Source organism: Leuresthes tenuis, unplaced genomic scaffold, assembly GCF_036924035.1.
Source record: "Leuresthes tenuis unplaced genomic scaffold, fLeuTen1.0.hap1 SCAF_23, whole genome shotgun sequence".
Classification (NCBI taxonomy): Eukaryota; Metazoa; Chordata; class Actinopteri; order Atheriniformes; family Atherinopsidae; genus Leuresthes; species Leuresthes tenuis.
The window spans coordinates 21,354,223-21,375,240 of record NW_027325377.1 but is presented as its reverse complement, the minus strand read 5'-3'; the positions used below and the strand labels follow the sequence as shown (position 1 = coordinate 21,375,240).

General features: G+C 40.0%; 3 protein-coding genes across 4 annotated transcripts; 2 read left to right on the top strand and 1 right to left on the bottom strand.

The window, feature by feature from the left end:
* Positions 1-564: 564 nt before the first annotated feature.
* Positions 565-5,719, bottom strand: asb15b (ankyrin repeat and SOCS box containing 15b). Its single transcript, XM_072377365.1, has 13 exons — positions 5,613-5,719; positions 5,453-5,505; positions 5,159-5,290; positions 4,911-5,075; positions 3,993-4,099; positions 3,775-3,913; positions 3,499-3,670; positions 2,923-3,083; positions 2,350-2,494; positions 2,094-2,249; positions 1,744-1,846; positions 1,482-1,635; positions 565-1,389 (listed from the first exon to the last, which is right to left on the bottom strand). Exons 1-13 carry the CDS (start codon positions 5,717-5,719, stop codon positions 1,220-1,222), a joined length of 1,764 nt encoding a protein of 587 aa, XP_072233466.1. The 3' UTR covers positions 565-1,219.
* A 3,147-nt stretch (positions 5,720-8,866) lies between these two features.
* LOC140282854 (uncharacterized) lies at positions 8,867-14,862 on the top strand. The gene is made up of 7 exons (XM_072377430.1): positions 8,867-8,972; positions 10,127-10,234; positions 10,383-10,439; positions 10,537-10,695; positions 10,905-11,064; positions 11,274-11,374; positions 12,600-14,862. The coding sequence occupies exons 1-7, from the start codon at positions 8,961-8,963 to the stop codon at positions 12,762-12,764; spliced, it is 762 nt and encodes a 253-aa protein (XP_072233531.1). The 5' UTR covers positions 8,867-8,960; the 3' UTR covers positions 12,765-14,862.
* A 604-nt stretch (positions 14,863-15,466) lies between these two features.
* On the top strand, positions 15,467-20,652 carry LOC140282940 (uncharacterized). 2 transcript variants are annotated; one of them, XM_072377541.1, is made up of 7 exons: positions 15,467-15,656; positions 16,403-16,611; positions 16,871-16,963; positions 17,073-17,162; positions 17,371-17,481; positions 17,783-17,906; positions 18,067-20,652. In XM_072377541.1, the coding sequence occupies exons 1-7, from the start codon at positions 15,632-15,634 to the stop codon at positions 19,749-19,751; spliced, it is 2,337 nt and encodes a 778-aa protein (XP_072233642.1). In that variant the 5' UTR covers positions 15,467-15,631; the 3' UTR covers positions 19,752-20,652. The 2 variants fall into 2 exon arrangements, with proteins under 2 accessions (XP_072233642.1, XP_072233641.1); XM_072377540.1 differs by having other exon boundaries at positions 17,070-17,162.
* Positions 20,653-21,018: the final 366 nt, after the last annotated feature.

The following is a 21,018-nucleotide window of genomic DNA, read 5'->3' as shown; positions in this document are numbered from 1 at the left end:
CAGTTCAACTTCTTGAGTTTACATGAAATGTCTCAACAACAATTGGATGAATTGCCATGAATTAGATATCTCTTGATGTCTCATAATGACTATCATCATAACATAAAATTATAGACTTAGACTAGACTTTATTCATCATTCAGAATTGGCCGTATACAACAGAACGAAATTACATTTCAGTGGCTCCAGAAACAGTGCATATGTATTTGGTTTTGAATTAAACTACCACAGGCTACTTTGTGTTTAATGCTAATTAGCAGTAAGCATGCTAATAGAAAAAGAGAAAGATGTGAAAAAGAGAAATCTTTCCTCTCATTACTCACTAAAAATGACGTGTTGACAAGTACACATGTAAGCATTGTATTATTGTAATTTTCTCACAGAGTTGCTGTCTTAGTTATAAACTCTATTACTTACTCTGTGTTGCATAGGTTTTGGAATAGGAATTATGTCCAGTGAGTTTTGTGAAGTTAAAAAATGTTTATTATTTTTGATAGCAGGAATTATGCACATTCAAGCTTTTCATTTAAATATATTTAAACAACTAGTAATAGTTATTGACAAGTTTAGCTTGTAATCAGATTCTGCTCAAAACTGTTTAGATGTTTTATATTCAATAATTCACTGCATTCAGAGTCTAAAGACATGGGTTGCATTACTTCAGCATTTATAAATTATTGCCATTCGTTAGAAAACAACAGAACTGTTTAACAAAATGATCTTGTATTTAAGTAACATTTAAGTAACAATCTGATACATTCAGTAAACATGTTCAAACCCCATACATAATACATACATAATATGGACACTTAAAACAGGCACAAACAGAGAATCACACTGCCATCATCAGTTAGACTTGCTCTAAGCTTTGTATGGGTTTGTACAAACTACACTCAACAGAGAATTCTCTCAAACTCCTGAAGCATTCTTCTTCTAGTTTAGTGGCCACATCATATAACTAGTGATAAATGAAAACACCTGTGTGGGTGTTTAGGTATTTGTGAAGCACCTATTTCATATGACGTGCATGTATAGTGGAGAGCATGAATAAATGCAAACAGAAAGAGAGCAGGAGCTTCACAGCAACCAGAATTTTTACTGTTTGTCCAACTTGTCTGGATGGCCAAAAAGAGCACAACATCAGTGTGAGAGTCCTGGCCAGTTCAATCAGTGCTTCTCATCATGAAGGTTCCAGTCACCAGTATGATTAAGATGTGTTTCACGTTGATGAGAGTTTACCATACAGGTCATATTCTCTGTAGGTTAGGTAGCTTATCAGCCTGGGAGGGAAAGGAATGGCAGCCACGGCCTTGGGGTCATTCAGCGTCCTGATGCTCATTCGACCTCTGATAACCAGTCGACACAAGTGCTGCAGAGAGCGTGGCTTGCCTACAGACACACAAACAAACATAAACCCCAGCTGTTAAAAAAGATTCTAATTTTACCCTGCCTTATTGTGTATGTTTTCTTTGCAATTTTACTCAGTATGGTAGAAATCTCCTCCCACTCTGCCGTCCTCTTCAGGATCCCTTTAAGGTTCGAACAGATGCTGACATGGCTGACGTAGTCCAGAAGCATCCTCACAATGCTGCCAACCAGATGTGTCAGCCATGACACTGACACAAACTCACAGAACTAGAAGAGAAGATTGGGAATGAGGTTACAATAGGTTATTGGCTGATTTGTAAGGATAACTGTTTGACTCTAGCAGATGAGGATGTGTCTGCCAGCATCTATGCTTACTGAGATGATATCAGGTTGACTGTAAATCTGGTAGGCTTGGTTATAGAGGTCAGTCCAGGTACTGTCTATTTCTTCATTGTCACCATGGCAGCACTGAAAACACCTAACAGGGATGTGAGTTTAGAGAAGGAATGATTAGATGTATTTTCTATGCATTTTATACATGACCATGACATAATTTCTTCTTGAATTTCAGTGTTTGGATGTGTTTTTATTACAGTTCCTAATCATCAAAACCAACATGATTAAAACCATCTCACTCAGCCTCCACTTTACTTATATGGACTCATATTATGATGTGGACTCTCAGCACATTAGCAATCTTCATTGTGCAGTATAGGTTTACGTGCTTGTGGGCATGATATCCGCTGTTGAGCAGCAGTCGTAACATGACGTTGTCTCTGAGGCAGTACTGGAGGGCAGTAGGGAACATTGTGTTGTTGAACACCCGGAAAAAACAGTTCACCTCGACTCCATAAGATAACAGCAGCTGCACCAACTCATACCTGGACAAAATGGTCTAAGATTACTTCAGCACCGCCCTACTGTTAGCTTGTTAAAGACATTGGTCATTAATCAGAAAGTATAGAAATGAATGCTGCCCACCTCTCAGCCCGTATAGCTACTAAGATGCATCTCAGAGGGTCCAAGTCAGTTTTTGCTCCAGCTGCCAGCAACATATCAGAACAGGTCACATCGCCATTGGAAACAGCAAAGTACAGAGGAGTCTTCCTGAGGTCCCCATAGTTCTCTGGAAAAATTAGCAAAAGATCAGTGGGCAAGTTTGCTGATGTCACCGTGAAATATGGATTTGTTGTTTTATGACATAAATATATCATTGATAGCAGTGAAGATGAATCAGATCTTTTTTTGTTCCTTTTTTCCATTTTACTTCACCAATTTTGACAATTTTTTGTAGATTTTTTTAATAAAAGCCTCCCAAAAATAAATTTATATTACAGGTTATAACATAGCTTTTCCAGACTTTTAATTTATTTATACTGGGATTAAACAGGTGTTACTATGAGTCACAGCTGATAACTGATGGAACTGTCAAAGCATTGTGAGCTCCAACAGTTAGTCCCCTCAGTTTCCAAACACTTACAGAGTGCTGGTAAAAGCAACGGTGTAACATAGTGGTAAACATAGCCTGTATATGTGTATCCAGTTGCACCCTACCAGAGATGTGTGTATCTAGCAGGGCGTTGACATCAAAACCTCTTTGGATAAGCAGCTTCAGACATTCAGCCTGTCCCCCGTCAGCTGCAGAGTGTACCGGGCTCTGGCCTGAAAGACGGATTGCTCTCTTTGTGGTGATTGGGATGAGAGTCCTCAGGGCTCTAAGGAGCGAGGGAGTGGGAGAAAAACAGGAAGAGGGCGCAACAGAGACAGCGAAAAACACTGAACAGGATAGGGGAAAATGCTCATTAGATTGTGGTTTGCACTACATTGTTGTTTGGAGACGGAACTGAAAAACACTGATAAACAGAGAGCTCTTTGTGGAGATGAGTTCAGAGAAAACACTGCAGAGATGTGAAGAGGAGAATGAGAGACGTGTTTTACTCAATTATTTGTCCATTTTGGGCGCAAGAAAAGGAGGAAAACGATTTTAATTTGTCAGAAGCAATTTCTTTATTCTGGGAACTTTAAAATGAAGTTGAATGTTGTCTGCTGAAAAATATTGCCTCATGTAAATGCATTAGAATGCTGCTTGTTTGCAAATCAAACAGCTTCAGAACATGAAGGTTAACTCACAGTATATGCCCTTCGTATGCAGCTCTGTGGATGGGCAGCTGACAGGCGTAGCTGGCTACATTTGGGTTGGCTCCATGCAGCAGAAGCAGCTTGATGCAGTCCAGGTTTCCAGACCCTGACGCATCATACAGGACTGTGTCACCATTGCTGGCCTGGGCACTCACATCACCACCTGGTGGAGGGCAGAGAAAACACAACACAGCTCTTTGAGTGATGAAATTATGTGCATAGAGGAAGGATAAATACATGGTATACTGAAGGGTTTTAATGTTATACCATGCTGTATGAGTATGTCCAAAGCTTCAGTGTGGCCATATTCTGCTGCGACGCCCAGAGGAGTCACACCATGACCATCTCTGACTGTTACATTGGCTCCATGTCGAAGCAACAGCATTAGAATAGATGGACAACCGACCTAGCGTAAGAGATAAAACCAAATTAGCACATTAGGAGGTAAAAAATAAACAGGTTCTTATAAAAGTTACACCATTCACCTCTGCAGCTTCATGGAGGGCTGTCCACTTAGTGAGACACACCTGCTCCACAAAGGCCCCTCCCATGATGAGGGCTGAAACCATGTCGTATGAGCTCTGTCTCACTGCTACATAATGTAGAAAATACAAGATGCAACAGTACAAAGCCATGCTGATGAAAGACATGAAATGCAGTTAATTAATGTTCTGTTTTTAGTCATTTTCAGTTTAATTTGCTAACATTGCCAACTGTAATCTTAATGATGTATGGAAGAGAAAAGAAAAAGGCGAGGAGACATCATAAATATGGGTTCTCAACCTGGCAGCCAAAAAGCTTGTTTAATTCCTGATGATAATGGATACTGTACATTGTTTTACTATCACTGATTGTATTCACTTGTAACATGTTGATAATAATATATACATATATTCAAGGTGGCAAACCTACCAGTACTTAAATGTCACTGAAGAGTATTCTATTAACAGGACAAAACTAATTTAGCCAAAATGGTTTGTCCCAATTTAGCTGAAATGCAGCAGGCGTGAAGTAACAACATGGTCCACAGTCAGGTCAAGTGACCTCTGTTATGTCCACAAACTGAACAAGACCTGTATCCATCCATCCATCCATTTTCTATACCCGCTTAATCCAACTGTCGGGTCGAGGGAGGACTGAAGCCTATCCCAGCGGTCATTGGGCGAGAGGCGGGGTACACCCTGGACAGGTCACCAGTCAAGACCTGTATTTTGCCACAATTTTGTCACTGTGCATGGTCCACATTCAGTGCAACCACACTAGTCATTTCTCAATCCAAACTAGACCAAATCCCCTCCCCCTAAAATCCACATATATCTGGCAGCCATTACTGGGCCAGAGCAATTTTAAAAAGCCGCCAGAATAAGCCAAATGTTGACTGTGATTCTGTGTGAGTTTGCTACCAATGAGCAGAGGAGATTCATTTCTGCTGTTGGTGTTGTGCGGTGAAGCTCCGTGTTGCAGCAGCATCTTGACGTTTTCCAACCGGTTGGCCTCTGCTGCCAAGGTCAAGGCCGTGTCCCCATCGTCTGTCTTCTCCTCCACTGTCAGGTCAATAGATGTCACCACTGTGAGAAAAACACAATTGATTCAGAGACTCAAGCTTGCATTCACTTTAACAGCTTTATCAAACTTTGGTTTGTACTCTCACCCTCCAGCACCACATGCAGGATCGCTTGCTGTGGCTGCACAGCTGCTGCATGCAGAGGCAGCCAGCCCCTGCTGTCACTCTCCCTAAAGGCAGAGGCACAACAGGACAGCACCTGCAGCATACCCATATCACCTGTGGAAGTAGAGCCGAGATTCATACCAAACCTATTCCTGTGCAACAATGACTTGAACTATCATCTTTACATGTAACTGAAGGAGCTTCTGACTTGCACAGCTTTGCTAAATCTTGCACATAACAATATACTCATCCAAATATACTTACTGGGAACCTTACCTTTATAAATGGCTGCCATAATATTCAAAAAGTCTTCACTGTTTTGCCCTTTTCTAATGAACAAGAAATCTTTTATTATGGAAACACTGTAACTGAGCTCCATTACAGAAATTAGGTCAATTATTTTTAATTTGTAGGTTTCAAGTGATGTCTTTCATACCTGTTGGCTCTTGCTGAACATGACAGCTTGTTGGCATCTTGAATGCTCTCTTGAATGGCAAACTCTATCAGTTCCTTATTTATATGTTCCTGTTCAGAGTAATCCATTTCTATAAAAAGGGACAGAATGACATACCATTGCTTACATGAGTTCCCTTGTAAACACTGGCCTTCTCTTGTCAACATATGTCTTTTGAAATTTTTTTTGAAAGTTTTGCATAAAATTTAAGGAAGATTTGCAAATAAACTATAACATTTTGAAGTTAGATCTCTCTGTAGTCTGCATTTTGTCCTCAGCTATGGGCACGCGGCTTGTTGAAGGGTATCACAAGAGTATCACTGCAGTACATATGCTGAAAATGCCATCAGATGTGAGTGTATTGACGAAGCCTGTCATGTCTCAGATATACCACAGAATTAAGTTGCATTTTGTACCAATCATATCAATGCCTCACCTGTTGATCTTGGGACGTACTCTTGAGATCTCTAGCACACAGCCTGTGTGTTTTTATTTTATGGGGTCCTAGGCTAAGTCCTAAGTTATTTTTAGAAGTGACCGGTTTTAGTTGGCCTGACTCAGCTCAGAGTGTGCCTGTCACCTTTTCACTTCCCCAACAGCCACACCGTGACATTCAGATCAGATCATGCGCATAAAACACACATGACATGTTTGCGTACCTTCCTATTAAGTACATACGCTTTATTTGCAAAGCATCACAGGCCCAAAATCCTTACTGTTACTGACACTATGTTGCAATGCTCCACTCATCAGTCATTGTAGTAATCAGTTCTATTTTACTTCCACAGGCTCGCAGCAAGAAAAAAATGTTACCGAAGACAAACTGTGTTTTTTGATTTTGATACCTGTGCTGATCGTTTTCACATCTAAAAGATGGCAGCAACAGTGCCGTTGTGTGGTGAATATTGGACTAACACCTCGGCAGGTGTAAAACTAGATAAATAATTAAAACAACTCTGGATTAATTGGATGAAGCTGAAGATAGTGATACAGGCCATGTCCATTTGTGTCAAAAATGCTTCATAATTATGGACCTTTTGATTCCCTACATTACAAATTTCATCCAATCTTCTTCTGAATTTGTTCACAGTGTGTTTACATACTCCCTACACTGTCTGGCAAACATACCTCTGTGCATCACATTGCTTCAAAGTGCTGTAACCCAATTGCTGCCATATTTCGTACTGCCACCATTCTTAGTCGTGACTTATTTTTTAAGGGAAAAAATGAGGGAGACCAGCAGTAATGCTTAGTCTGTGGTTAACATTGTTGCTTTCCCAAACAACAGCACAGGTCAGAAGTGATGTCACAACAGCTGGCAGTCAGTGTTGCTTCAGCCAGTCCTGCATCTCTGATTTTGTAACATGTCATGTGCTTTGCAGGGGCCCTTTTTAAAAACTGGAGGAGTTTGCAAGCACGTCCAAGACTCCTGTGCTCAAAAATAAAACAGACTGCAAATGTCACAAAAACATTTTTAGAAACTATTAAAAGTACAACAGAGAAGTTAAAAATACCTTTATAATTCAAGGTTAAACTTGACAAATGCTTTCATCTTTCTATTCCAGCAGTGGACACCAGTATTGACACCAGTCATTTAGGATGAAGACTGCATAGAGTCAAACATGCCTTAAAAATCTGCCTGTGCAATAACCAACCCGTGAAGCATAACTGCAGCTAAAGTGGGGTTGCCTGAAGTACATATGAGCGATCAGTTTAGCAGACAGCAGTCAGAGCTTTCTGTGTTTGGAGAATCAAGGAGAAGTTTGGACAGGGCAGCTAAGCTAAAAGCGATTTAGAAGAGGGGGCTTGAGAAGGACAGATTTTCGCCATCTAAAACAAACCAAACCATGAACATTTCACAGAAGTTTGAGTAAACACTGTACATGGAAAATTTGCAACTTGTCACTTTTGAGTGAACTTCCTTGTTGTTACAGGTTATTGTTGGATAGGTTATTATCATTTATTGCAAAGGTTAAAGAGATGGTAAGTGTAACCACCACACATGAACGTTGTTTGGTGAAAACAATTGTAAAGACGCAGTGGGAAATTCTCTGCAATACATAATTTGCTGGGAATGCTATTACATTGTTTCTGTTGTTTTAGATGTTAAGAATTGACTCTTCTCTGGTCCCATTCTGGGTATCTGTTAGTTTAGCTCCCCTGTCAGAATGCCCCCTTGATTCTCCAAATTGAGAGTGATCTGACTGATTAGAGAATGCATATATCATTTTAACACATTTTTGCTGCTTGGAGGTGCTTTATTAAAACAAAAAACTTCAAAAGGAAATACTTATCATTGTTACTTAAACTGTTGAGGCTATTGAGCTGTTTCCATCTTTGAAATATCAAGCATGGCAAGGCAGCATCAGCTAATCAAAAGCTTGTTGAGATTTTTTTAAAAGCATTTACTAACGAGTTATAAAGTACATTCATCCATCCATGCTTCCTTCTTGTAGCTGGTGTTAGAGATGGGATAAATCCTGGATGGGTTTATCAGCTTTCAGAAAGGCAGACTATCGTGAGCAGTTATGCTCTCAGTAAAAAAAAATAACCAATTAACTTGAAATGGATGTCTTTGGATTGTAGAAGAAACCAAAAAAAAAAAAACAACCCTAACCCTAACCCTCATGAAATGCACAGTATGCTTTTTGTAACTCTTCTGCTTTTCTTCATTTCCTCAATCTATTCCTTGTGACTGCTATTGATTTGGTAATGGGAATCAATTATGTATAATGGCTTTTACATGGGTTCACTTAATAAGCAAGTATCATGGGTAGATTATGCAACTAACCTTCTGGACATCCACACACTGAAAAAAAATTAATACCAGACAAAGTGCATGTTTGATCAACTATTCAAATCCAATAAGAGAAAATCAAATTCATAAACAGATCATAATAACTGAAAATAACTGAATAAAGCACAAAGTAGCATGACTGAATACCTGAATTACCTCTTATCATCTTGTTTTCACTTTTACAAACCGCAGCATGGGGAATAGCCCTAACATATTCAAACCGAAATATTCTCTCAAGAGAACAAGCACCCACTTCTCCTGATGACCAAACTGATACGTGGGAGTTTATGGAAAAGTCTCAGACAGCGTCAGTGTGTGACATAATGACTCAGCTTGTAGGCGGCCTCTCCACCACGTCAAAAGACCCCACCAGTTTGTCTGAAGTGAAAGCAGACTGCTGGCCCATCCTCAAGTTTCACTACACGCTTGGACATTACACCCCTACAAATACGTGCAGAGATGAGCTCTTTCTTGGAACAGAAAACACTGAATTTCATGAGCTAGATTTGAGAAACCTTGGACTTTTGCTCCATATGAGGAAGAAAGTAAGTAGCATTTTTCCTTTTCTTTTCTTTTTTGTACTAGTAGTCTAAATTCTGACTTGTGTTGTGCACGTTAAGTAGCAAAATACTATTTTCACTTACTTTGTCCTTTATCAGCTGTTTCCTTGCTGTCAAATGAGACTTTGTATCAGAAAAATCACACAGGCTTAAAGATGTATAAATGTAGATCGATTGTTTCTTAAATACAGACATGAATTCTTTTTAATTCAGGAAAAGCAAACAGTGCCACAACTGAATATAATATTACTGCACAGTAAAGTACACTTCTGGGTAAAAGATAAAGACAGAGGAACTCATCGTGAAGGATGCCTCCATTTGGAGCAGCATTTAAAAACATTCTAATGTGTTAAGATGTTTACAGAAACTGCTTCTTACAGTGCATCTGTTACACTTTTAGGTGGGGAGTAGTAAAGGGAAAAGATGATGAGCTGATAAAAGGGGTAATATTGATTTTTGAATAGATGTAGCCTAATAAAAGCGATCAATATAGTCAGTGTTGTGGGTTAGGGCTGCAAATAACAGCTAAATTTAATTCTGCTTGCTTAAAATGTTCAATTTTTAAAAAAATGTGAAAATGTCATACAGGTTGATGTCAGGATGATGTCGTCACTTAGCTTGATCACCCAACTAAAAGTCATATTTGCCAAAAGAAACAACAAATGTTCACAGTCAGCGTTTTCTGTTGCCACAGTCATACATGTGAAGTGTTTGATATATTGAAATGATCCGTAACTTTTCTCTGGATTAGCTGGTGGATTCGTTGTCTGCAGCTCTCTTTTGGGTTTAAACCGGCACTTGGAAAATAAGATCTAAAATAAGAGCTTTTTATACAGCTGTCTTTATGTTTGGAAAAACATGAGAACCCTTCACACCACCTGGGGGAGGAAAGTGACTGTACTGTCCGATGCGATGAAACAATCATGGTAACCTTATGTAAGAAGCTGCCGGGCTCAGTAGAGTTTGGTTTGTCTGCTCTGATGTGTGGATACATTTACTTGAATGAATCTAAATCAGATTTGTGGTAAATTAATGCACAGTAGACAAAAGTACAGAATTATCGCCACCTTCGTAGCTGCAGTGTGAGTTAGGTGTGATATAATGTAAATATACTGCATTGCTTTTCTATTTCTTTTCAGATCTTGAAAGTAACTTGTTTCCTGCTGAGTCTGTTATCAAGTTTCAATCTCTGCTCTGGAAAGTTTGGAACACCAATAACTGATGATGTGAGCAAGCTGTCAATATTGGTGAGGTTGCTGAACTGCGACAGGCTTGATACATATGACAATTACAGCGTTCTGTCCTACTTGTTTGTGCTGTGTGTTCAATAACTGTTTCTACAAGACTGATACGGGGTTATAAACATTATTCTCTGTCATTATCCCTCCTATGTAGAAGCAGAATATTCCCTCAGATTATGAGATTCCTGTTAGTTACATTCCCAAAGAAGTGGTATGTATGCAATGGAGTGACACAGTCAAATAGCAAATGAGGGCTGCTTGATTTTATATTGAATAAAATATTATCTGCTTTTGCACCTGTTTTGCAGGCTGGCACCTGCTGGGTGGTGTTAAATATCTACCCTTTGGAGCAAAGTCTTCGAAAGCTGGCCAACATGTTTGGTGCCATCTCCTCCAACAAAGATAATATTATTGTCTTCATTGCAATGCTCAAGAGTTTACGCTTTACCTTTGACCACGAGGAACTGGTGGGTGTGAACACTGTTTGATAAACATAAAATGTTTGTGGAGTGATATGTTTTTAAAAGAGCGTTTTTAAAGTTAAGCCCTTATTAAAAAAAAAAAAAAGATGAAAAACATTGTTGCTCAATTTTAGGGAGAAGTATGCGACATTTGGACATTAAGCGACTGTTTTGCATATTTAATTGCATAAGTGGTTTGCTGGCTGATCCCACAGGAAACAGCGATGCAGGTCTTCCAGTGTCACTATCAGGAAGGGAGCTTACTGTCTGGTCTTTACTTTGACTACATTGAAGATGTCTTACAGTCTGCCGCAAAAGGGACATTAAGCTTCTCATGCAAGCCACCACCATGCCGTAACCATCAGCAAACACCAGGTACATAATTGATTTGCATTTAGGGTCTTATTTTTGTGAATGCTACAACATTTGAAGGAAATTTAAGAGTAGGTATTGATTTAAGGTCAGACGAACACAGCTGTGGATAGAAATATGTATGATCAAGGGAACTTGCCTGTCCACTATCACATTTCTAATGCGTAATGTAGACGTAGTTAGTTACATTTCCAATCATTTGCTTCTTGCAGAAGGTCAGGGGGAGAGTCGTGGATACAGCTGGTCAACAAGAACTCCCTTGCTTTTGGTGCTCATCCCCTTCACAGCTTGTGTTTTTCTCATAGTGTGGCAGGTAAAAAAGTTTTAAAAACTTTAATGCTGTGTCAATGAGCTTTTCTGGAGCAAACATAGAAAATTACGAGTTAAATTATGCAATCTAGATGCTAAAAATACAAGTAAGAAATAAATCCTTTAAGTAAATAATCACTTTAAACATTTTGTGCACTGTTAAACATGGGGGAAAAAGAGTGAAACTTTTAATAAGAATAATAATAAGATTTTTTAATTAAATTGTCTTATAAAACAATAATGTTTGCAAAGTGTTGATAAAAGAAGAAATAATGCAACATAGTCATAAACCTGCATCTATCTTAATGTTTTAAAAAAACATTATTGGCATGAAATTGCACACTTCAGGTTCAAGATTTATGACACCAATGACACTTAAATATAGGTTTAAAGAAATCCCTACATCCTGTTCTTATTTACATTTTACACTGCTCCGCAATTCTTTTGGAAACAGGGTTGTGATAACAAAATGAGTGTCAGCATTGTGAGCATGATACTATGGTTATGTTCGTCTGTCTATTCAAAGAGACGCTACCAAGTGTGAAGCCCTTTATCCTTTTTTAAACATCATTGGCATTAGCTTAATTTACAGTAAACCTGTCTTTGTTATTATGGCTACTTGCTGTTAGCAAGCTACTGTTAGCATTAGCAAAAAACCCTGCTATGCTTGAAATGTATTAAATTTTTCATGTTTTTTTCTGCCAATTTAAAAGTTATTTTTTTAATGAATTGTTCTGTATTACTCAATTGCTTGAATGTATAAATGCACAATAATGAGATTTCTAAAATAATTTATCATTATGATAATACCACAGCACTTTTTCTCCCCCCAAAATCCTAAATTTCGTTTTCACATTTAATTGTTCAGAGTATGAGGTCTGATGTAGCTACATATAATAGATTTAATAGTAGTTTTCTTGCTCTTTTTGATAAAATCCTCTAAACAGAAATATTATTGGTGCTAAAATTACCCCGACTACATTGACTTGTGTGTCTGTTGGTCTTTGTGGTTCTGTCAAATAAAACCTGCAGATAATGTGCTCTCAATTTTCTGAGCACTTCCAGGAAGGAAAGGCTTGTAAATTTTACAGCTCATCAAATATTTAGAATTCCTTTGAGACTCCGTTAATGTAATGAAGCTCACGTCTAGTAATATATGCCATTTGTAAGTCAAACATTTGGAGGAATTCTGTTCAAACTATAGATTTTTAATGTAATTTTTTTTTTAGGTCAAGTCAGGAAGGCGTTTACCAATGTGCAACACTGTAAATAACCAAATGGCAACTCCTGACATGATCCAAACAGTGTCTATCTCCATCCCACTTCAAACACTCACCCACGCCGTTAACACTCAGCCAGCGGGGGAGGCGATCGCTGAACATCAAAGTGGATGAAGCGTGATTAACAAAGGAGGGAAAATTGGACAGCAAGATAACAACCCACTCTTCAGGTTGTTCTGTCACTGGCAGAGGCCTGCTGGATAAATGAGTCTGGTCTGACACTCCTCTGCTTTCACTCATCCGAGTGCATGCGCCAGACCTACTGGATGAAAAAAAATTACAATAAAAAAAAAACAGTTGCTGAAAAGCAGATGTGTTGCAAAATTCCCCAGATTCATCATTGGAGGCAAGACCTCTCCTGAATAGCTGGTTATTTGACGAAATAGCCAGCGAAGTAAATATATTATCTTGTCTTGGCTGGTGAGTAAGAGCATTTGGCTGGCCTATTCAGAAAAGTTCAAATCTGTCTTGCCACTCTGAAGTCATTCAGAGAGTTGTCGTGCTTGTCTAGTTTGAAGATGTAATCAAAAATATCTGTGGATCCTCAAATCAAAGTGATACCATGCTGTTTGGACAATCTTTTCTTTCTTTTGAAATGGGACTGGGGCCATCAACTTATTGGCTGCATCATGGCTGTTAGTGAGACTGTCTTTTCTATGCAGTACAGTCACATAACAGTCAACACATTGAGTTTCAACCTGCTCCCATACTCTGACTGCTACTGAAATGTTTAATCACTAGATGCAAGCACATTCCAACCAAGATTTTTTGCAGTTACACCACTGAATGGACTAATGCAGCTTCTCTTGTACTTGTTGTTGACATTGTTATGATCTGTGACCTGCCACAAATTGCAGACCTGCTAGTCACAAACAGCACACTGAGAAGTTCAACAAGTGTCCCACTTTTTGAATCAAAGATCTGACCAGATGGCAGTTAGCCATCTACCCCGAGGGACTTTGAATCCAGTCATTGTATTTCAAAGCTGTTGCCCAGAGATCTATTGGTGCTTCTCAGCCACAGTGAGTGTGTTAGAGTTTTAATGCCTCATTCACAGAGTCAATCACGTTCAGTCATAAGAACATGACTCCCCGAGTGTGAGTGCTCTTGTACTGTATGTGTCAGCGACAGGGAGCAACAGACAGGACAGACAGGACGAGGGAGAGTGAGGCAGATAGGGACAGATAGATGGATGGACGGATGAGCTCAGTGAGAAGCATAAGGAGGGCTTGTTCTCCTCACAAAAGAACAGGCCGTAGGCAGGAGGAAATGCCTGTTAAAAACATGGCCGATGTCGACAGATCCCAATGAATCAACATGCTAAGAATCTCTCCAGACCGCAGGCTATATAGCCTCAGTGACAGAGGCTGGTTAGTATAACAGTTTTCTGTATTCAAATGATTTATTTCCAAAACACACCAGTGAAATATGGATATATCTTTATCAATGTTTTTTTCCTGTTTTAAACTGGGTTTGAAAATGACAACACTGCTTATTATTCTCTTAATGTACAACTTGTGTGACTTTTGTGTTTGTATTTTGTGAAAATGTGAGATATTTAATTTATTTTGTTAAAAGATGAACCTCTTACTAAATGTAATGAACTTAACTTACGGTTGCAATGTTGCAAGTGACAAACAGACCCATTCATGTCATGAATGTACAGGGGCCAGACAAAATACTGTGAACATATGACAAAAATGCATTTAAAAAACTGAATCATAGTAACTGATTCTACAGTGATTGGTCACATCAATGTATTTGTCAGCTCCCCTATAAGAATGTTTTTGGTTTCAGTTTGTTACCAGTGTTTTTCCTTGTCTCTTCAAATGTCTGAATTGTTTATAAAGCTGAATTTGCTGTATTTTGGGTAGATAATAGGGTCTTTTTAACATGTTTTGATAATTCACAGGAGTCCTCAATTGCTAGCTTATTAACATCCAGTGGACATGATACACCAGACAGTTATTATTGTAATGTTTGAGGAAATGTCTGCCCCCACCCCCACCCCTTTTTTTAATCATCTTCTGACTTCTTCTCAACACCGTATAAAATATTTAAAGACACACAAGTTGTGCTGCATCCATATATCCTTAGAATTAATTCAATAAAATTACAGTGTACTCTTCAAAAAAAGTCTTATAAGAGGATCCACCATTGTTCCACATCCTGTTTGATTGAATATATGACACTTTTACCTATAAAATGTTTTGGTGACTCTATATGTAATAATAAAAACTGTTTTTTGTCTTTAAAAAGCTATTGAATGAATTTAAATGAAAAGAAGACTCATGCATGCATGGGTTCTCGCTGGATATTCTGACATCCTCCTGCCGTATAAAAACATGCATGTTAGGTTAATAAGTGACTCTAAATTGATCCTAGGAGTGAGTACGTGTGTAAGGTTGTTTGTCTCTGTGTGGCCCTATGAAGGTCTGGCAACCTGTCCAAAGTGCACCCCACCTCTCACCCAACAATAGCCCTCCCGTGACCCTGAATTGGAGTAAATGGGTATAGAAAACAAACAGATGGACTATGGCTTTGAGCTGAACATAACAAAACTGCAGCTCCACTGATCACCTGAAAACAGCTTGTGGAGTGTTTCTGGTTCTTGTGTCTACAAAAACAAAATTTTTCAAAGCAGAATTTAATACTTGAAAGATGCACATTACACATCCCATTCAATCACTCGCAGAATAATTACAACTGCCACTATTCAAATAGTGATTCTCCAGTAGTTTGTGTTCCTCCATAGCCATTTCAAAAGACGGTGCTTTTATTCTGTATAGAAACATCCGCCGGAAATAGTCAGACTTTTGTTTTGGAAAGCCGCTACCCAGCGGTCGCCATTATTCTTCCTGGCTTGACGTCCAAGATAAGACGGTTTAATACTTTTAAACACTGCATTTTAGGTTAGACTGCCTCTGTTTAGAGCAGTCAGTTGACTAACTACTGAATTAGCCACGTATCTCGAGCCCAGCATGGACAGGCGGTCCAATAAAACAGGTAAGTTGCTAAGCTAACGTCGGCAAGCTAACAGTATCTGCCGCCGAGAATGATGATCAGAAAATAAAATGCAACGCTGGCCATCTGCTGCTCTAAGCAAGTGTTTTCTCCTAATCACCGGCCAACGTGAATGCACCAATGTCTGTTTTGTTGTTTTGGGGGGGATATATAGAAGGAAGCTAGCAAACAATCTTAAGAGATTACGGTTGAAGCTGTCTGATTTAAAATGAAATTGTCCACCGTCCGGATGCACGGATCGACTGTTAAACAGCAGAGTATCTCTTAGGAGAACTCCTCCACGAAACAGTGTAATGAACACCCTGCTTACTAAACTTTGAATCTAACTCTACGGGAGATTGGCGCTCAATCTCTCCATCACAGCACACGCACACGCAAACGCGCATTTGTACAACCCTCTGCAGATCATCTGCAGCCTGCGAAGCTTGTGGTCAGCACTGCAGCGCCCCCTACAGGAGCTCGTGGCTCTACTTGAAAAACCGCGTTGTTATCTTTATCGAAAATACTCAAACACCATCATTAATAGAGGGGAACGTTTGTTTTATCTACTCTTTGATTTCATTAGGGAAAGAGAGGGTTGGCAATGCCAGAAATCAATAAACAAACTCACTTTTACGTCCAAAAATGTTTGAACTATGTGACTGTGGGACCATCCTCACGATGCAGCAGTCGTGCTGTGACTGTCATTTATATGCTTGCAAATGTAATATTTTCCAACTTACTTTCAGGTGCTGGAAGTGCCCTTCCCCTGGCCTCTCTTCGTCTTTTGGCTTCTCCTCTGCAGCTGACGTATTCGTACATATGGCAGGTTATACGGCAGAGAAATGTGAAGCATTATGTGAAAGTGGAGGAGTTTGTGACCATGGTCACACAGACTGTTCCCGAGCTGCTGAGTTTCAAGCAGACCGCCCAGCTAATGTTGGGTTTGCGAGCAAGGGTGAGTTTGTTTTCACTGGCTATGTGTGTGGCAAATAATAGAAAGGAATTTATTCATGAAGTTGCTATTCAAACAGTGCACTTCGTGGGATAGAGATAAAATTTACAGTAAATTACAGTTTATAATTCAGGATTGATAACCGGAACCCTCTTGCTATCAATTTCCACAAGCTTGCCTCCCATTGCATGCTCAAGTTAATACATTGTTTCATAAAAGGTCAATATTTTTCTTGATTTTCATTTTTCATCTTGTACCGTAGATTATCCTGGATCTGCTTCACAAAGACGGCCCACCAGATTCCAAGGCTATCCAGACTCTTATAAATAAGCTTAAGGTCCCCTCGTCTTCAGGGGTAAGCACACATCATTTTCAATATTAAAATAGAATTTAAAATGGATTGCAATGTACTATCTTAGGGCAGTAATTAAATGAGCCTGTTTGTATTTCCTTTATTATAGAAGGATGTAGAAGTGGAGAAATCACAGACAAACTTCATGGTGCTGGTACAGAATCTGCTTAAAAACTCAACTGAGAGGAAACGCTTCTTCCAGGTATCAACATCTGTCTTAATAAATCACACAGACGGAATATTTGCTTGCTGTTTATTTTGATGCTACAATCACACCACAGCATATGGTGTAAAACCACAGCACAGAATGTAGCTCCACTAAAAACAGTGCTTGTGAGGATAAAAAGACACATGAATTATGGTTTGTTCCCTTTGAATTAAGCGCTTCTTTCAATTTCACACTTGTGCAGGAAGTGTTCCCTGTTCAGTACGGTTCTAAGTTTGACACCGCGCTGCAGGCTCTCACTGCAGGCCTGGTGTGCAAGCTGGAGCAGCTTCTCCCCGTTCCAAATCTGTCCCAGGTATGCAAACGTCATGTTCCTCAACACAGGAGTGGGTTTTACAGGTTGGCTCTGATTCGGTGGCACAATGTGCTATTGTAACAACAATGTTAAGGGTGTGTATTATAACCCTGTCCATGATATATTTTATTAGATCCAGGATGTTAGTCAGCTGTAAGAAAGAGGAATCTTTTTAAAGACAGACAGAATATGCAAATAGTTTTTATGTTGTACTGTGAAAAATATGAGTTAATTTAAAAAAATAGATCAAATCTAAGTGAAAATAAGTGCACTGAACATGTATTCGTTACCTCTACTGCAGCTTGGTGCCATGATCTCAACCGAGCCCACTGTCCTGGATGCGTGCGGAGGCTTGATTCCTGACTCAGGTGATTTGAAGACTCTTCTTCTGCACCAGCAGGCCAAAGGACTCATTGGTGTTAAAGGTATTCTTCCTGTTTTGGAAAGCTTCTTTATTATGCAATACAAATGACATCCAGACATATTTTGTGTTAACAAGTCAGCAGGCAGATGGATGAGTGACTCAACTTGTTGATCACTACAGTTGATAAATACAGAGAAATACAGCCTCTCCTTTTTGTGCAGCAACGGTCTCGACTTCAGTGGGCGACTGTGTGCTTTCGTCGCTTGCCTTCCTGCCCAAACCAGTGGAACCGCCACCACCACCCCCACCACCGCCACAATCGCCAAAGCGACCGGAGGTTATCCACAGCGAAAAAAGTCCAGCCTCCCTAAGTGACAGTGAAGATGTGGGTGTGGTTTCAGATGACTCTGACAGTCAAGCAGTCCCTGCTGGTCAAGAAGAAAGGCCATTAAGTCAAAAAACAGCTGATGGCAGTGCAGAAAAGGAAAAGGGTGTCGCAACAACAGCTCAGGGGGAGAACCTGGTGCAAGAAAAGAGTTCTGCTCAGCAGCAGTCTGACACAAGTCCTCAAAGCAAGGGGAATGATGAAGCACCTGCGCCACCAGACAAGCCGGAACCACAGCGGCTGCCCTTGAAATCCATCCCCTTCAGGGTTGTTCAGGTGCCGGTCAAAACTCCTCCCACTGTACAGAATACTGGCAGTGCTGGAGCAAAGGATGGCCAGAAGACTCAGCGAGTCACATTACATCAGTGGGTGTCACAGATTGCATCGAACTCGATGTCTCTCCCCGCTTTGCCACCTCTACCCCCAGGCAGACTAAGTGGTGATGACATGAGGCCAAGCATAAGAAGAAAAAAGCAGTTCAGGCACTTAACTGACAGATTTAGTTGCAGCGTGTGCGACAAGAGCTTCCCCTATCAGTCCAAGCTGATGGACCACGAGCGCATTCACACGGGCGAGAAGCCTTTCCTGTGCACGGCATGCAACAAAAGTTTCCGAACACAGGGGTTCCTCAACAATCACTTGAAGACCCACAGCACGGAGCGTCCTTTCGCCTGTGGGCAGTGTGGCAAGTGCTTCACCAAACTGCAGAGCCTGACAAAGCACATACTTGCCCACAGCGGCCAAAAGCCCTTCTACTGTAACATCTGCAACAAGGGCTTCACACAGTCCACCTACTTCAAGCGGCACATGGAGTGTCACACTAGCCAGATGACGTTTCCCTGCAAACACTGCAACAAAACCTTCCCTACAGCTTTTAAGCTGTCAAATCACGAGCGCTGGCACACCAGAGATCGTCCTCACATGTGTGAGCGTTGTGGGAAGAGATTCCTCGTCCCCAGCTTATTGAAGAGACACATGGGGTACCACATCGGCGACCGCCAATATCTGTGCTCTCAGTGTGGGAAGACCTTTGTTTACTTGTCCGACCTGAAGAGACACCAGCAAGACCACATACCCAAAGCAAAGATCCCATGCCCTGTCTGCCAAAAGAAGTTCTCTAGTAAGTACTGCCTAAGGGTTCATCTGAGGATCCACACCAGAGAGAGACCCTACCGGTGCACTCTGTGTGAAAAGACCTTTACTCAGGTTGGGAATCTGAAGGTCCACATCAGGTTACACACCAATGAGCGGCCATTCAGCTGCGATGTGTGTGGCAAGACATACAAGCTGGCATCGCACCTGAACGTCCACAAAAGGACTCACACATGCAAGAAGCCCTGGACATGTGACACGTGCGGAAAGGGATTCTCTGTCCCCGGCCTCCTTAAGAAGCATGAGCAGTTACACACGAGGGAAGCCAACCCTGATTTTACCGGTAAACGGAGGCACAGGGGTAAGCACAAGAAGCACTCCCTGAAGAGAAAGTATGATGAGGAAGAAGAGGGAAGCGATGACTATTAATCAGATATGTTTCGTGATGGCTGGGATCCTCTTATCTGTGTTTTCAAGATTGAGTCTGATTAGTGATAGAATAGGTTGGTGTAGAAAGCTACAACCCAGAGATCATGTGAACGTGGAACTCTAATTACTAGTTTGACTCGCTACCCTGTGGTCGATATTAGGTGATCATGTGGTATAGCCAGCGAGAACATATTCATTTAAACTTGAGACTGAAGTTATGATTATGAGATAAGGACTTTAGGTAAATAGGTTACCCAAATGTATGACATTTTGAGGAAAAGTCAATACCAACAGAGCATTTGTGATTATTTTCTGGTGTGTTTTTTTTAAACGAATTATGTGTTCAACTTCTCTGCAAAGGAGTTGATAAAGTTTGAAAGTTGGGAAATACTTTCCAAACATCATGCTTATCAAATGGCTACATTGATACATCCAATGTTTAAAAGATGAACATTGTGAAAACAATAAAAGTATTTAAAAGTATGTGACTGTAGATTATCTGCTATGTATACAAAGTGCTGTAGCATCTCTAGAAAATGTTTTATCTTGTTAGTGTGTTCTTCTGGAAGCTGGTGGTTGAAAACTGCTTTAACCACTCGTTTTGATGCAACTCTGAACTGTAACATTGAAGCCCCTCTGCTTTTTCTTTTTCATATTGTAGATCTGCTAATAAATGTTAATTTCTCTTTTTTTTCCTAAAAGTTTTGTTGCTTTGATGGTGAAACACTCACCAACATTCAAGGTTGATTGCAACCTTTCAATATTTTGCAATTGCAATGAACCCCGTCAACATTATAGCTGTGAGAGCAGCCATGTATGTAACCTAATATATCTACCCATTCTCACTTTTTTTCCCTTTGTTTTGAGGCTTTTCAGAAAAATAAATACTTTTTGCAAAGGATCTGTTTTCTTACTGGTGTATCTTGTAAAATTGTCAACTGCATAAGGAAAATGCACAAGTCTTGAAAAGGAGCTCCAGTATGGGCTTCGTAACCTTGATAACTTTGCAAGTGGACAGCCTTGACTAATTGTTTTTTTAGGCAGAATTACAAAACAGACTTTTTAGGGAAAGGGCTCTAAAAATAAATGAGCACAGTGGATGTGCAAAAAACACTCAAAGAGGAATCATGAGTCTGGTGTTTTTTATTTGTTTAGTTCCTAATCAAGTGTAATTACCCCAAAATATCAAATAGCAGCCATGATAAGAGTTGTTGGAGTTCTCTTAATTCTAAGCAAAGAAGCATCCTTTATGAAAGGAAGGAGATAG